General features: G+C 41.9%; 2 protein-coding genes across 6 annotated transcripts in view; both read left to right on the forward strand.

Annotated features, from left to right (window-relative positions):
• pip5k1ca (phosphatidylinositol-4-phosphate 5-kinase, type I, gamma a) overlaps positions 1-14,649 on the forward strand; it is a 53,557-nt gene extending 38,908 nt beyond the window's left edge. The window contains exons 11-19 of one of the 5 annotated variants that reach the window (XM_061737771.1): positions 111-195; positions 755-916; positions 2,067-2,208; positions 2,652-2,684; positions 2,938-3,057; positions 6,708-6,948; positions 9,031-9,099; positions 10,150-10,239; positions 11,552-14,649. In XM_061737771.1, coding sequence (XP_061593755.1) covers positions 111-195; positions 755-916; positions 2,067-2,208; positions 2,652-2,684; positions 2,938-3,057; positions 6,708-6,948; positions 9,031-9,099; positions 10,150-10,239; positions 11,552-11,554 — 945 coding nt within the window. In that variant the 3' untranslated portion in view covers positions 11,555-14,649. Of the gene's footprint in view, positions 1-110; positions 196-754; positions 917-2,066; positions 2,209-2,651; positions 2,685-2,937; positions 3,058-6,707; positions 6,949-7,114; positions 7,148-9,030; positions 9,100-10,149; positions 10,240-11,551 lie in introns of all 5 variants that reach the window. The other 4 variants (XM_061737772.1, XM_061737774.1, XM_061737773.1 and 1 more) reach the window with 4 other exon arrangements.
• On the forward strand, positions 12,766-16,190 carry LOC133458756 (tubulin beta chain-like). Its single transcript, XM_061738958.1, has 2 exons — positions 12,766-12,788; positions 15,335-16,190. Exons 1-2 carry the CDS (start codon positions 12,766-12,768, stop codon positions 16,188-16,190), a joined length of 879 nt encoding a protein of 292 aa, XP_061594942.1.
• Positions 16,191-17,235: the final 1,045 nt, after the last annotated feature.

Genomic DNA, 17,235 nt, shown 5'->3' on the forward strand with positions numbered 1-17,235 from the left:
CGAAATGGGACACTAAAAGACAAATAGATGCTTTAATCTACTGTAAGCCCCTATTTGATCATGTTATTCATGCACCATTCGTCCCATTAATCTCCCTGTCTCTCCCTCAGGACACCGTGTCAGTCCACCGGCCAGGTTTCTATGCCGACAGGTTCTTCAAGTTCATGAGCAACACCGTTTTCAAGAAGAGCTCCTGTGAGTTCCCTTCTCATCTAGATGCCTTACATAGTCAGAGAGAGCTTTGTGAGAAGAGCCAGACAAAGATGGAGTTGGCAGATGCCACACTTTGTTCTGTTTTACTGCCAAATTTTGATAGGAAAATCAGATACAGAAGCTAAAAGCCTTATTAGGTGCTGCTTAAGGCTCTGTCAAGTAAAAAATAAGGCCACTTTGATCGCGATGCAGCTTTGCTTTTCACTGCCATTTTGGGTTTTTTTCACAAGAAAGCAGGAGATAATGATGTTTCACCTGTTTATCATGCTCTAAATTACAAGGTTTTTTTTTTGTTATGACAACCAATCAATTTAAAATGAAAATTAGTGTAAGTATGTCAGTCATAACATCTCCAACTTTGTTTTTCTTCAATCAAGAACAGAATTAATATCTTTCACCATGAAGATGGCTTTTTATTTACTAGAGCCTTTGCAGAGAGGGTTTGAAACGGACTGAAAAGGTTTTTTTCTTGCAAAGCAACACGTACCACACGTTTGGATTATCACCAATATATTTTGCAACTCTGTGCCTTCCTCCTCAGCCTTGAAGTCTTCTCCTTCCAAGAAGGGCCGCGTGTCCTTGTCAGTGCCTAAGTGTGCTGGTCCTGGTGCGGCCTGGTCAGCCAGCCAGCTTCCCTCTGAGAGAGACGAAAATATCTACGACCTGAGAGGAGCTCGCAGCTTCCCCACTCTGGAGGATGAGGGTAAATTTGCTGGGCAATACACAGGTGTAATAAATGTACTCTGAGAGATTGGCAGAGGTGGATCGTATTTTAAGTCCATCATGAATTTTTAAATACATTTTCAGAGCCGTTATTGATCTTTGTATCATTTACAGAAGTGTCACAATTGCACATTTCTATAGTTTTACTTTTTTATTATTATCATTTAGAATGCCCAAATATGTTAGCTGGTATTTGTTATGAGTAGGGCTGTTCGATTAATCGATTTTAAATCGTAATCGCGATTATGTAATTAGAACGATGTTAAAACGTGAAAATCGTAAAATCGATTTTTCACTTTTTAGGAGGGGGCGTTGTAAAAGCCACCGGGCATCCCTCAAGCCAGATGCGGTAGACCGGCTCGTGTTCCTTGCAAAAAACTGTAACTGACATTACACACCTCTACCTCCTTCATGGGTTGCATTATTATTTAGCATGCAAAGACCCAGTTTAGTTTAATTAGAAAATGTATTGTTTTATTTAATTGGAAATATAACTTACTGTATGTTTGCAAGTGCTCATTTGCTGATTTTTTTTCAGAGATAAAACTTTATATTTTATTATATTTTTTAAAACTTTTTTTCAACTTATTTTACAGAGTTTTGCACTTTATTCATTCATTTTTGGTTTAATAAGGGCAAAGTTTGCACTTAAAGCCCAATGGGGCAAATGTTCAATAAAAAAACAGCATATTTGAAATCATTTCTTTGCCTTTTGTCAATTCACAAAATAATCGTAATCGAAAATCGGATTTTGAGAGAAAAAAATCGAGATTTTATTATTGGGCAAAATCGAACAGCCCTAGTTATGAGTTTTGGTATAATAAATGGGATAGATGAAATTAACCGTGATGACAGTGGACGTTAGCAAAGGGTGCATTAACTCAAAGCAGGTGGAAGATTTGCAATGGAAGAAAGAGCTTTTGGTACCAAACATGTAGAGGAGCAGCGAGGCGCGTCCACCTAGTACCGTGCAGTGGAAATGACCTGTACATAAACAAATGTTAATTCAAGCATGCATTGACCAACCAGAGTTTTGTAATTGAAACCACTGGAAAGAAAAGAAGTACAGTATGTGATGACAAACAGCCACCAGCTCTCTCTAAACAGTAATCTCTTGATCCTTCTTCCAGGGAGACCAGATCTGCTTCCGTGTACTCCTCCATCATTTGAGGAAGCCACCACAGCATCGATTGCCACCACTCTCTCTTCCACCACCTCTTTGTCCATCCCCGAGAGATCTCCCTCTGACACCACCGAGCATCCCCGCTACAGGTACTAACTCACATGCTCAATCCCTTTCACCCTGGATAAGAAAACAGGAACATTTATGTCCGTGTGTGGCTTTTGTGTCCAGTGATGGAGGTGGATTGAGATTTACTCCCTGTGCATTAGTCAATGGTATTGATCTACGTGTCATGGAAACATGACATATAGGTCAACCACAAATTTGGCATGCTGCCGGGAGATAGTATTATGAAGGAAATGTAGATTTGCGAATGCGTATACGCAGCCAGCTTTTGGTTAAAAAATAATGGAGGAAAATATTTTGAAAAGTGCCCTTCATAAATTAAAAACAGCTAAATAATCTACTGGAAATTGCAAAGGAATCAATTACCTCTTTTTACTTTGTGATGGTCGTTAGTTGGTAAAGTCAGCTCCTTTTATACACCGACCAGCTCCCGCACTTGCACTCACAGTGTTTTCTCTGTCTCCAGGAGGCACACCCAGTCTCTCAGCCACGACGGAAGGTGAGTCGGATCCTAAACCCTTTTCTAAGGAGGATCAGCTCAGTGGGTTTTAAAAGTTCAGCTCCATGTTTTCACAGCATCACAGCTCTCTGGGTGTGGTGGGTGGATAACAGGAAAAATATGTGAAGTGAGAATGTTTTCATGAGTGAGCCCCTTCTCCCCGTTGCTAAGATGTGGCTCTGTGGATGTGTGTTTGGGTGTTTCATTTCCTCTCTGCATGTTTTTTTTTTCTGTATGTGTGCTTTGTGTTCAGGACTCACGAGGAGCTGCGTGTACGTGAGGAGGATCAGCAGACCATCACGGTGGAGGTGGAGTTAAAGAAACACGACAGCGAGCCCAGCATCTCTGTTCCACAGCCTTCAGCTCAGCCCAGGTAAAATGGCAGACCGACTGAGAGATGTTCAATTAAACATGTTGTTTGGTCATTAATCTCACAAATGTGGCTCGAAAGAGGTACGTTTATGTGACCCAAGCATTAGAAACACCATCTTAACCTTTTATCCAGAGAGCAATGAAACATTGAATATGTTCAGACTGATGTTCTGTACAGTCCTGTGCAGAAAGCAATAGCCCCCCCCCACGTACATAACTTTCATATTCATGCCAAGAAAACAAGCATATTTAACATAGATGAAATATAAATGGTAATAGGAAATTATACACTACTTTTTTTTTGTCTTTTTTTAATATCACATACTTTGAAAATACTAAAAATGCAACAGACTGCTCTGAAATCTAGTGAGCAAAAAAGATGCAGCTGTTTTATATGTAACTTTGATTCGAGATGGAAACGGCTTTGCAGGAAAGAGCTTTCATGACCTCTGTTACCTGCAATCCACGACTCAGCGACATCACACTATCAATAAGCTGCTGCTGGTGTCTCACCTGGTTTCAGACAGCTGCCGGATTAATAAACCTGTATCTCACCCATGCACACATGCATTTGAAAACTGCTGACCCCATTTCTTCTTTGTGCTCAGAGGTCCACCGTTGCAGACAATTAAATGCTGCATGGGCTTTTTAGAGCAGCTGTCTAGATTAATTGGGGTTATCATTATAAGGGAAGTGTGCACATGCATGTGAATTTCTGTCGCGGCTGCATTTGTTTTGTGTGAGGCCCAGCCTTTTCCAAACGGGCCCCAACATTTGGGGGACACTAGCCAGTAGAAGTGGGGCAGTGGGCCACGACGCCTGCAGGGCCGAGCAAGCTTCTGTAAAACAGAGACGTTGCAACACTGCATGATTTAATCTTGTTTTTAAATTGTAGATACATTGGTTAGCCACTTTAGTTACAAACAAACAATTTGAAAAAATGAAATCAATATATTGGAGAGGGTGTGGATTTATAAAATCAGTTACATTGGAGGAGAGTCGATCATGAGAGTAAGGTTCACATTTTTGGGTTAGGTCAGGGGGGTGTGGCGTGTTTATCGAGGGAAATCAACTGAATAATCGGATTTGATGCTGCGAGGGCAGTGGCTAGACAAATGACCTGGGGGGTCTAGAAGGGCTGGCAGGGAGGTAGGAAGGGGCAAATGGTTGGATGCGCTAAGACGGAGATAAGGTGAGGAAAAGGAAGTGGAGCGATTGATTGGTGGAGAAAGATATTGTGGGAAGATGAATTTAAAAAAAAAAAAGGAACACAAAGAGCCACACAGTCAGCCTCGGGGAAGAACAGTGAACAAGTCAATCTGATAAAAAATAAAACAGAGAAAGGTTGAACTGGGGAGAAGCAAGATTGGGTAAAAGTATTTCTGAATGGCGACCACCATCCTGTCACCCTCATCTGTTCAGCCAATCAGCTCCCTCTTTCAGATGCCATGTCTGCTTTTCTTTGTTTCACTGGCGAGGTGCCAGACTTTTCCTCTGATGGGGCTAAGCTCAGCAAACAGAAGACAAGCGAAAAACAATGTGGAAGCGCCTAAATCCTTCCCTAATAGTTGATGATCTTGGCAGGAACAATAACGGATTGTTGCAGCGCACAGCCAGCTGGCATGGCTGAGCGCTTAAGCGTCTCCAGCACAAACACCCACACACATGTAGCGGTTGGTTTTTAGTCAGGAACGGTTTTCTCTAACGGTTTAGTCCCGTTCCTCCGCTCTACTGCAGGGAAATGGCTCACGGCAAATAAAGCAAGTAACCGGTCTGAATGTCAACACCTGCTGCCTGTGTATAAAAGCTGAGATGTAGGGTCAGCCGTAAAGGTGAAAGTCAGAAGGGGAAGCACTAGTCGCTGTCCCGAACAAGCCACCAAGCTTGCTCAGAAACTCTATAACCCCTCATTTCTACATAAACGTGCGTCTTTATGTAAGTCAAACGGACGTCTATTACCGGTAATGAAATCCCTTTCATCTCCAAAAGGTGAGGTCAATTCCTTCTAGTTTTTCTTTTTTTCCCCAATGGACTTTGACTCAAGTACTTCAAAATTGAAATAAGCAGATATCTTTCATGATTGAATGGATGGATGTTCAAGATTTTTTTATTTTTGTGACAGATTTAGAAGAAAGAGCAGTGAAAAAGGAGTTGGAGAAGAGAATATCATGCTAAATTCTCCTCCGTAACTATGACAATGTATACTGTATTGGGAAAAAAATACAAATAGATAAATAAAAAAAAATTCTAACTGGTTGTAACCTAGTTCTAAAGAAAGAGCTAGGTTTCTGTGTAAAATGCTAATACGAACAGAATAAAGCCAAATCTCATGAACCCATATTATTCACGGATGGATGGATGGATTTACCATGTCATGGGCGATGTTAACTGTTGTGTTGTTCATGTATGTTCAGAACTTCAGGAGACCAGTGTCTGGACTTCGGAGAGTAAAATATTGTACCGTTCTTGTCTGATATCGGGGCAAAGCTGCCCGACAGCTCTGGGTGTTATTTGTCGTACTTCTGCAGCAGAACACTTCAGCACTTGTCCTCTCCTGCTACAAAGCCAGGCTTTTGTGATGGAGTCAGTATTGTGGTTTAGCACTGTCGCGCTAAAAATACAACGCCTTTCCCACTTAGTTCTGTCTATTTTAAATGAGAATATAGCAGTTCTTGTGGATCCTGTTTACATAAAGCTCTGTCTTTGCAGGATAGAGCTTTAAAATGTATTTTTGGATGGCACAATGAACTGTTTTTAGACGGGGATTTCTGGACCTGTTCCTGAGCCCCTGCACTGATTTCTGTGCAGAATTAAGTCTTTTCTTTCCTCCTTCTTCTTCAATTCAGTGCTTCCTAAAGGTCAAAGATCAGATAACCATTTACTGCCTTGTGACAGGGATTCATCCAGATGGCCAAAACCTTTAATGACATTATGTCCTGTGGATGATTATTTGTTGGATTGGTTTCACAATTTGCAGAATCAGTTTTTCACAGATTGGTGAAGTTGTGCACATTTTGACTTCTGAAAGACTCTGACTCTCTACGTGCGGTTGCCAACAAACTCATAATAAGCAATTTATTTCTCATGAAATTGTAAAATGTCTCATTTTCAACATTTCATGTCCAGTTAAAATATGGATTTATGAGGTCAGAAAATCATTGCATTGTGTTTTTAATTTACATTTTCCACAACATCCCAACTTTTTGAGAACTGGGATTGTAATTAATATCGCAGATGTGAAAATAGGAATTTTGGCTAATACATAAAAGATAGTGAAGTGTAAGGGATGTATAGGGGAGGGAGGTAACAGGGGGGTTAGAAGGTATTTAAAGGCATGTTAGGCCTCTCTTTGCTTTGTTTGTGTTTGTTGTTGTTTAGATATGTCCTTTTAATATATATATATAATTTTTTTTCTTCGTGTATATGTTGGGGTTGGTGTCTGTCTTATGTCTATATATGTATATTAGTTGTTGTTTTGTTTTTTTTGGTGTTATACTGAACGTCACTATGGTGTGGCACATAGAAAAATAAAGTAAAAAAAAAAAAAATGAATATCGCAGTATGGGTTTTTAAGTGATAATATCCGTGATCAGTCCTGCTTAAAACAAAGTTTCAAACTAACTTACTAACCACGTCTCCTTTTTTGTACAGCGATTTTAAGGAGGAAGCTGGCACAGCTGACTCTTTGTCAGCACCTGAGGCAGCTTCATCCTCCTCCTCCTCCTCGCCTGCCCCGGCTGCTCCCTCCCCCCCGGGCCCAGCGGAGGAGCCGTCCGGTCCCAGGGTGGTGGTGGTGGAGGCCGACAGGGCCAGCCAGGTGTCCGGCTCCGGCTGCAACAGCCAGGCTTCAGTCGACGACGACGATGACGTGCCAATCACAGATATCTACTTCGTAAGTAAAACTCCGGGTTTGCAAACACATTCACACATGCAGGCGCACTCAGATATCCTCCTCTTTAGTTTTGAACTTTCATCAAGCCACAACATCGTCACACATATATGGAGAGGGTAAATAAATGTGTGTGTCGTTGACTGAGCTGTGTGATGCTGTCCAACAGAGGCGTTTACACGAGGAGACGAAGCTCAGCCTGGTATGGGAAGAGTGCATGTGTACTTCTTGTTTGCAGTGTGGTGCATTTAGCTAAAGAAAGTGTTTTGGAAAATGTGCTCATTACCTCTTCCTGCTGAGAGGTTTCAAGATTGAGATTTTAAACTTCATAGATGTGAGGAAGAGATCATCTTTCTCTTTTACCATTCAGCAAGGAAGCATATTTCTCAGAAAGTTTCACTCTCCCTTTAAAGTTTTTTTTAGGGTGTGAAAACAGCATGTGCAGCATCCCTTTCATATTCTCTCCTCATGTGGTTTTCATGAAAGCTACACACACTTGGTGGATTTGAAGTGAATACCAGTGGCAGCTTTTGTGGCTTGCATGTTTTCAGTTGCAAACATCAGACGGTGCTGTGTTAGCAGGTCTAAATGCACCCAAAAGATCTTCTATGAGTGAGTCTATGAGTCTCAGGTGGAGGGTGGAGAGAAGAGCCAGCGGCCGCAGTCACAGATACGATGTTTCAAGCCTGGCTGTGCTCCTGCTGGGTGTCTCCTCCAGGGAATCAAACACCCGCTTGTGTTTAATGAGAAAGCCTGGGGACCAACAGGTTAGTCAATAGGCTCCTCAGTTATTTAACAGCGCTATCGTCTAGCAGGCTTTGACAGATGCACAGCCCATGCTTTAGGAGGAGATACTCCCTTAGTGCACCGTGGCAGGGGGGGGTGGCAGCGCTGCATGAGGCAAAATGACACTGAAACTGAAGTGTAACTACAGAGAAACATGCTGCAGTCACGGGCTGCTTGTGGAGAGCGGCCAAAAAAAAAGAAAGATGTTTCAGTGGCCGTCCATGCGGGAGAGACAGCTACACTTCATAAATATGGAAAATATGGAAAATAGTCCAGCGTTTTTCACCACATCGACAACTTTGGAAGGTGATTTTTCTCATTCTTTTTTTTTTTTTCACTGACTGTTTTTCTTTACTAACTCTGTCTGTCGTCACTTCTTTCATCGTACATCTGTTACAAATCAGGCTCCTTTGAACCAAATAAAATCCTGTTGTGGAACCGTGGCAAAGATTAAAAAAATAAATTAAACATTTTAAAAGGCAAAATAGGACTTAACACCAGCACTGCAGATGTATTTTCAGTCTTATTTGGCTTCTGCACGCTTCACAAATGTCCCTAAATTTCATTACTGCATTTGGAGTGCTCGCTTCAGCTCTTGCTCGTGAAAAACATCATAGTTCAATCATTTCCTTCTCGTTTTCACGAGGGTGCAGCTTCTTTAAGTATCCCAGAACCACACTCTCCTGTACGTATTTTGTTTGCACATAGATGCAAATGAAATAGAGCTGCATGTCATCATCTAAATCCACTAGAGTCATTTAATGAAACTTCTGCAAAGACATATGATCAAACAAAAGGTGCTGTAAGAGTTAATTGCAGAAATGTTCACCAGCTCGTGCATCTCAGTGAAAAACGGGGCACATCCTCTTGCTGTGGTATTTTCCTAATGGAAACGAAACAGGTGAGAGTGTTTTGTGATATTTCACAGGTTCCTGAGAGAATGTCCTCATCCCCTCTTCTGTCCACTCTCATCTCCACTTTTTCTTGCCATGCCCTCTGTCATTGCCCCAGCCATGTGACTGTCTCCATGAGTCATGATGAAAGTGTTGAGCTTTGACGTGTTGCGTAAGCCAAGTAGAAAGAGAGTCTACCAAACCTGTGAATCCCTCCATCAGCAGGGGTGACAGTATTCACAGCAATCTCCCATTTACACCTCAGCATGTGTCCTTCTTTCCATTGTGTTATTTTCCATTTTTTTTATTTTTTTTTTTTTTTGTAACCTCACTGTCACTTTCTCCCGCCGTTCATCCTCTCTGTGTATTTTTTCGTCCATGTGCCATGTCCTTCCATTGCTCTCAGTTTCCTGACGGGAGGACCTGGGTGGTCTCTCCCTTCCGACAGCGGAGGAAATGCCAGTCCCGTTGGCCAGTAAGTGAGAAGCGAGTTAGCTAGAGTCCGGTCTCGTTCAGTGTGCCTGTCCTGGTGTTAGACTAGATGGGTCCTGTGCATGTTGCCGTTGATTTCACGCAGCACAAGACCACAGAGAGATCATGGTTTTTCTGGAGTGTGAGCCCCCCCGGCCTGTGATAATTTGTGGGATTTGTTTTTCCGCGGCTCATGGTTTTGCACCGAGGCTGTAAACAGTGTCTACCCTCCTGATGGTGAAATGTAGGAGGCAGAAGAGTCTTATGTCAGTCTGTCTACGTTAAATCTCCATGTGTTTCCTCACTCACTGACAACGCCACTCATCCTTGTGTGCACCCATGCACTCGCTGCTATGGGCTGAGATTTGTGAGACATGTGACATCAACTTGCGGCATTACAAATAAATCGTGATGCAGTTGTCTCCCTCTCTTAAAGGGATGCAAACGGCTTGTAGGGACTCCAGACAACACTGAGTTTGATTGCAGTGTGACCTACAAATACTGCAAATACTACATTTGCTTGTGGGAAAAGCAAATAAATCCTGTTCTCTTGCTTTTGCTCTAACTGAGGATGCTCTCTGCGTCTGGGCATCCGTGCATCCTGGCTTTTCCCATCTACTCCTCCACACTCCACATCCTCCCTGCTTGGCTGACGCAGCATCTCATCCCTTGCATAAACACTGTGGGCTCATCCAGATGTCACAAAAACACAAAGACTTGTGTTTCAAATGCACAACAGTAAGACTGGTTGTGATAAACATTTTTTGCACCACTTCTATGTAACGTTCAAAGTACTTGCCAAACTGAACATCAAGGCGTTGCCAGGATAAACACATCCCTTAAAGCACGTTCAACATATCAAATCCACACGTTCTGACTTGTCTCAAAAACATTTCCTCCTTTATGCATCCCTAATTTTCATTTCCTGTCTTGTCTTTTCTCCTGTGATCTCCCGTGTCTTTCTCTCCTGCCTGACCCTGCTGCTTGTCTCTGTGCCTCTGCCTTTTCCTCTGTCCCTCTGGCCCCCTCTGCTGTGGTGGGTGTGTAAAAACAGCCTCCAGAGGACAGGACCTGGGTGTACTCTCCGCTACACTATGGCTCAGAGTCTAAGGCCCTGCAGGATGGGGATTGGGAAAGAGAGACAGTAAGTGAGAAGCCTCAGACTGAAAAATAAAGCACAGGAAATTCCCTCAGATGAGGACACAGGTCAGCTGGTTTCAGGTTGAGGTTCATCTGGCAGGACTTGGACGGAGGGGGATGAGTTCTGACAGGACGCCGTGCTCGAAGCTTCTGCAGCGAATGTAGAAAAAAGCTTCTTGGGTGCTAAAGTCAATTATTATTATTATTTCAAGAATAGGCTTCATCCGTGTCCAGAAACCAAACCCCCTCCATTACAACATTCATTTGTTTTCATGGATAAATGGGTGGAAATGGCTGCAGGCGTTGTCCACGACCAGCCATCCTGCTCTGTCCAACAACAAGCTGCTCAGAGTGTAACACATGCATCCACCCGCTGCCTGCAGCCTCTCATACCTCACCTTCATGCTGCTCCATGTTCATGCAGAAGACACAAACAAGCCTCAGGACTTTCACAGAACATGGACATCAAACGCACTTCTCTTTTGGTTTTATTCAGTTATTATAGGTTATATAAAAATAATTGAGAATATTAGAATCAACAATTAAAGTTTTGCATTGTTTTGGGGTTGGTTTTTTCTGTTTGTTTTGTTTTTTTTCTAGTGACATCTTCTTGATTGATAAATCTGTGAGAGTTTATAAGAGTGGAATTATTAAGCAATTAAGAGTGGAGATGAAACTCATTTGCTCTGGCTGTTTTTACCCTCAGAGCCCTTTAGGAGGTCAAGCATGGCGGGCTGCTTGTTCACATCGCTTAGTCGCAGATTTTGCTCATACAAGATCTGATGAAGTGTCATTGATCATGGATTGTATTCATAAAATGAATTTTGTTTGTTAATTGTCCTCACCTGAACACTTTACATGGGAAGGATGTTGTCCAAATAGGTTTTTATGTATTTAGAAAAAAGTTACTCAAAAAAAATGTATGAAACAATTAAAAGTTGGAGTCAAATTGATTTATTAAAAACATTAGTCTTTTTGCCGTTGTTAATTTTTAAAACATTTGACAGCTAATGAAAAGACTGAAATTCACAAAAATGTAGGGTTCAACTGAATTTATGTAGATAAAATTGATAAAGCATCAGTTGATCTAAAATATTCAAAAACATGAATTATACTAATCACATTTTTGTAGTTTTTAAGGAAAACCTCATGTCTTTCAAAACTCACCGACTTTACTGTGTAACTCAGAGGTGAATGTTACTGATTTAAGGAGTTTGCTGTCCTCTCTGTTCTTATCTTTGGTCAGATTTTGCATCCAGGGGAAATGAAAGCTTTTTTTTCTGGTAACATTAACCCGCTCTGTCTGTCTCCCACAGTAAAACCCTGTTCTCTGGCAGAGAGGAGTGAACATCTCAGTGGAAAGGACTCACCCGTCTGAAGTCCAGACCTCAACGGTAGCAGCACGATCTCTGTCTGAACCAGGATTTTCAACATGCATCCAGAAACATACTGAGAGGAAAGATGTGACTTGAGCACCTGAGGAGGCGGGAGGCTGGGAATCCTGAGAGTGACGACACCACCGATTTCCAACTATCCCTGCCTTTCAGCCTTGACAAATGAAATTTATTATATCGATTTAATAATTATGTATGTGTACGTGTGACATAGTCTGTAGAAGGCTGTAGTCGTAACTGTTTGACATACATGAAACACACTGGGAACTTCCTGTCGGTCCTGCATCCCACCAACGAAGCGCTCCGACGGACTTCCCGTCGGCTCTCTCACTGAATCTGCTCACAGCTGTGACGTGAGGGGCGCTCCACGCTCTCGTAGTTCTGTCATTTTGGCTTTTATTTTTGATATATGTGCTGCTTCACAAATAAACAGGAGGTTTTTACTCGTAAAACATTTGCCAACTAGATCGCTTGTACACTTTGAAGCCTGTGTTGTTCACATCCATGAGAACCGGCGAGCTTCCTTTGCTCAGTCCCTGCGATGTGTTATAGCACCAGAGTTGAGGAGTCTCTATTTCTCTCTGCTTTTTCACTTTTGCCAAGATCAACACTGTGGATGATCATGTTCTGCATATTAATTTGGCATGGGGATTTATTTTTTATTTTCCCGCCACATCGGCTTCCTTCCGCCTTTATCCAGGCTGGACAAACAACGTGGGGCTCAGCGTCTCCCCCAGGGACACGCTGGCACGCACCAAGGCCGGGGATCCCACTGCTACACGCTACTTCACAAATGGAAATTAGCTACATAACATTGACAGACTAATTGGAATAACTGCATTACGTAAAACATGTATAACAAAGTAACTAATAATCTGGAAAACTAAAATATTTACCAAGTGAGCCATATAGTAGCTATGCTCCTGGTTCAAAAAGCTACATATTGTCTTGTCATTTCTCATCCAGAGAGTTTCATGTCCACCCTTGTTTCCCGTCTTTGAGTCCTCTTACGTCTGCATAGACCTGGGAAACGGGACCTCCTGAACCGCTGGTGCTCAGCATAGCTCCCCACGCGTCACAGCTGTGGTCGAAATGTGCACGTGAACTGAACCCGATGCTGCTGAGCGCAGAGGCGCATGTGCAGGTTTCCGAGCGTTCGGTGAGAAGAACCTGCAGCTCTGCCTGCCCTCCCAGGACAGGAGTTACCGTGAAAACTACCATTGAGCCATTGAGGGAGAATATGCAGCTTAGTTTACGAAAGAACGAGAATCTGCTTTAGTAACGGGTGAAGTTAGGGGTTGTTAAGTTTAGTAATTTAGTAATTTATGACTCAAACGTTTTTGCTACGTTTTTATTCAACACTTTTCTTTTCTGTTTACTGTATATTTTGTTTTAAAATTCACTATTATCAGCACTTTTTCACTCTGATAAGATTTCTTTTCTATTCGCATTCCAAAGAGCTTCTTTTGGGGGGGGGGGGGGTGCAGTCTTTACTCCAACAAATTTCTTATTTTTTGTGTCTTGAGGTCTTTAAGCATCAAGTGTTTAAGTAAACGCAGTGTTACCACATTTTTCACCACACCCCAGTTTGAAACAGTTGACGATTTGACTTTTGTCTCCAAAACAGACGTCCCTGACAACACAGAGGCTAAGATATTGTAGTAAATGTTCACTACGTGGCAGTGTCTCCCAGTGTTACCCTTTTTTTTTGGACACATGCACATTAATTCCACTTCAGTTAAAAACAATGACATTTTATATCCAAGAGCCGCTCCCCTCACGATAAGGATCCATCGAGTGGACGATTCATCCGTTGGTAGATGTAGAGCATCAGTTGTTGTATTTGCAGTTAATATTGTACTCGGCAGTGTGTGGATGGTTGAATGGTGTTTGCACTTACGAAGACGATCTGAAGACGATCTAATGATAGAGGCCAAATAAACTTCATCATATCCAGAAGTCATATTTTTTGTCTTGAGAAGAGTTTCTGCACACATGCTGATACTTACACATTTTTTTCAGGATTGTGTATTGATTAAGCAGCTTGCGTTTGTGTGCGCGTGTGTGTGCGTGTGTGTGTGTGTGTGTGAGTGAGCTGTCAGCTGCAGTCTATACGTAGGGTTAGTGTTTCCTCTAATCTGTGGCTCACATCTTAGGACTTAAAGTTCAGTGGACTTCTGAAATCTAACTTGAGGGCGACTTCCTTCTGTGTGTTGTTATGTTTCCGTGTGTGTGTGTGTGAGAGAGAGAGAGAAAGAACATTGTCAAACATTGTAAGATAGGACTCAGTCTGTCATGACGTGCTGTGGCCAGTTGTAATCAGTTTGCTGTTGTTCACCAGAGAAAGACCATAGCAGCAATATTTTGTACAGTTGATCATTTGACTTCATTTTAATCGCCTTATTGATACAAATTTCACATGTCGGGTCTACTGTTTATATATTTTGTTTTTCACTTGTGTTTTTGTATTTATTTTTTTTCCTCATAGTTGTGATCCTGAGAATGTGTACATAAATCTATAAATACATATATAAAGATATACAAATATATTTTCCATTTGAATTGGAGAATATTATTTTTATTTGGTTTTATTTTTGCTGCTGGGGGAGGAATGACTGCAATCTACATAGTTTACCTGTATCATATTCCTCAGTGTGTCTATTGAGATGCAGCTGCTGTATATTTACGGTCTACAAATGGTGGCTGTTTCTTTGAGATATCAACAACTGAAGGATTCGTGGGTTTTACTTTACATGCAACTCAATAGGGGTTCTTCCAAGTGTTCAGCTGTGTCGTGTCTGTGTTTCCAAATCGCTGTGTGCCCTCATCCATTAGGGAGAGTCCGTTACAGAGACATAGCATGATTTCAAAATGAATATGCATATCAGAAAAGTGTATTTATGTATATCTGTGTATATTCATCTATTTATACGTGAGGATAAATAGATGGCTGTGTGCGTGCGTGTGCGTGTGTGTGTTTGGAATGAATACAAAATAAAGCAGTTCTATGAATTGTTGTCAAAGGAGATGATGTCATGTCTTGATTTCTTGCTGAATTGATGCGCTTGGAATCAGAGTAACTGTTTCATTTGGAATTAAAATTAGAAATTCAGGAAATTAGGAAGTTGCTTTTGTATATTTGACACTATTATCACCAAATCAATGAATGGTTTCGTCACAAAGCTGTGGTAGAGTTGGACCCAGATGCAGGAGACCAGGAGGCAGGAGTTCCAAAAATGTCATTTATTTTATCTTAAAACAAAGGAAAGCGATGCTTAGCAGGATTAAAAAAAAACAGAACATGAACATGACAAAATCCAATACTACAAAAACCTGACCTGACACATGGAGGAAGGAAGAGTACGGACCAGCAGGGAGCAAGTGGAAGACAAGACAAGATTTACACAGAAGACTTGATGAGACAGGTGCAGATGATCAGGGCAGATGGGAACAAGGGATGTCAAGACTAAACTTAAACACAAAAACATGGGGTTTCAAAATAAAATAGGAACTTAAACACCAAAACTTACCAACTCAAAAACGTGACAGGTTTTGGCTGTTGGTCGTGTTCTGAACTAATTGAAATCACATGTTTTTAAACAATGGGATGACAAAAGTCAGCACATCGCGGGGGGCAGCATGGCATAAACAAAACACATTTGCAGTTTGATGCTCATCTTCCTGAATAATATTGATTAACGGTAGCCGCATCATGAACACCTTCAGTGTGATGCCTTCCCCAAAAGTGTCTGACACCGTTGTTGAGCCCTACAACGCTACGCTGTCGGTCCATCAGCTGGTAGAAAACACAGATGAGACCTATTGTATTGATAACGAGGCGCTCTATGATATCTGTTTCCGTACTCTTAAACTCACCACCCCAACATACGGTGACCTCAACCATTTAGTCTCTGCCACCATGAGTGGCGTCACCACTTGCCTCAGGTTCCCAGGGCAGCTCAACGCTGACCTGCACAAGCTGGCTGTAAATATGGTGCCATTCCCTCGTCTGCACTTCTTCATGCCGGGCTTTGCTCCCCTCACAAGTCGGTGTAACCAGCAGTACAGATCGCTGACTGTGCCAGAGCTCACCCAGCAGATGTTTGACGCCAAAAACATGATGGCAGCCTGTGACCCGCGTCATGGTCGCTACCTGACGGTGGCCGCCATCTTCCGCGGCCGCATGTCTATGAAGGAGGTAGATGAGCAGATGCTTAACGTGCAGAACAAGAACAGCAGTTACTTTGTTGAGTGGATCCCCAACAATGTCAAGACCGCTGTCTGTGACATTCCCCCCAGAGGCCTTAAGATGGCTGCCACCTTCATTGGCAACAGCACAGCCATTCAAGAGCTGTTCAAGCGCATCTCTGAGCAGTTCACGGCCATGTTCAGGCGCAAAGCTTTCCTCCACTGGTACACCGGGGAGGGGATGGATGAGATGGAGTTTACTGAGGCTGAGAGCAACATGAATGACCTGGTGTCAGAATACCAGCAGTACCAGGATGCTACTGCTGAAGAAGAGGGAGAGTTTGAGGAGGGGGAGGAGGAGGATTTGGCCTAAACTTTCTTCTGTTTTCTGTGTTCTAAATAATCTAATAAAAGTTCTACAGCTCATTTGCCTTGGTTTTTGTTCACTATCGGTACAGTAAGTTCTAATTCTGCAATTGCCACGAGCTGAATAGCTAACTAGCAATTGAAGCTGTAACGATGAACGTGGTCAGATTGTTCTGTGATTGGTCATCATGCAGATGAAAAAACAAAACTCAATTTACTTAAAAGAAATCCAAGTGACTGAAAATTTCACTCACATTGCATCGTTACTTGCATTCTGATAAACATGATTATTGGAATGGTGCATGTTATATTTGGGCACAAGAATAGGCAAGCAGCAAAGCCAACTTTGGCACAAAGAGTCCCATTTGAATATAACAAATAATTCAACAAATCTGTTATAAACTGATGTCCACGTGTAAATGCAAGGCATTGAGAATAAGGTTCATAAACGTCTGAATGAAGCACTTTTCCATGATTTCTGCTGCCCGTGGCAGTGATCAGGCCCTTTTTCCATCATAAGTAAAAATGAGCACTGTCCAATTTTTTTTATTCAAGAATTAATTTACAAAACATCATGGCAATATACAAAACAATTAACATCTCTTAACATACAAGGCACATTTTCAAGGAACTGAAGTGATTATCCAGAGGAGTCCTTTTAAAAACAGAGAAAAGTGTGTCCATTTGGATGGGTGAATGAAGAATTTGCCCAAGAGTATCAGGTTTTTCCCAATCAGATCACAGTTAGCGTCTTTTATGTTGATACCAAATACAACATTTTCCCTTGTGAGGGGAGCAAGTTGGATTTTGGTTGACAACCAGTCTTGCAAATCTTCCCAAAATGTCCCAGAGTATTTGCAATGGAAGAACAGATGATCAGTTGTTTCAAAAGCATTGAGATGATTGTCCACAAGGTCTTTTTTAAACACAGAGAACAGGGGTTTCATTTTCCTCCATTTAGATGTGTGGATGAAGAATTTTGCAAGGAGAATCAGATTGTTCAATATCAGGTCAAACTTATTCTCCTTCAAGTCAATACCAATCACTATGTT

This window comes from Cololabis saira, chromosome 13 (genome assembly GCF_033807715.1).
Source record: "Cololabis saira isolate AMF1-May2022 chromosome 13, fColSai1.1, whole genome shotgun sequence".
Classification (NCBI taxonomy): Eukaryota; Metazoa; Chordata; class Actinopteri; order Beloniformes; family Belonidae; genus Cololabis; species Cololabis saira.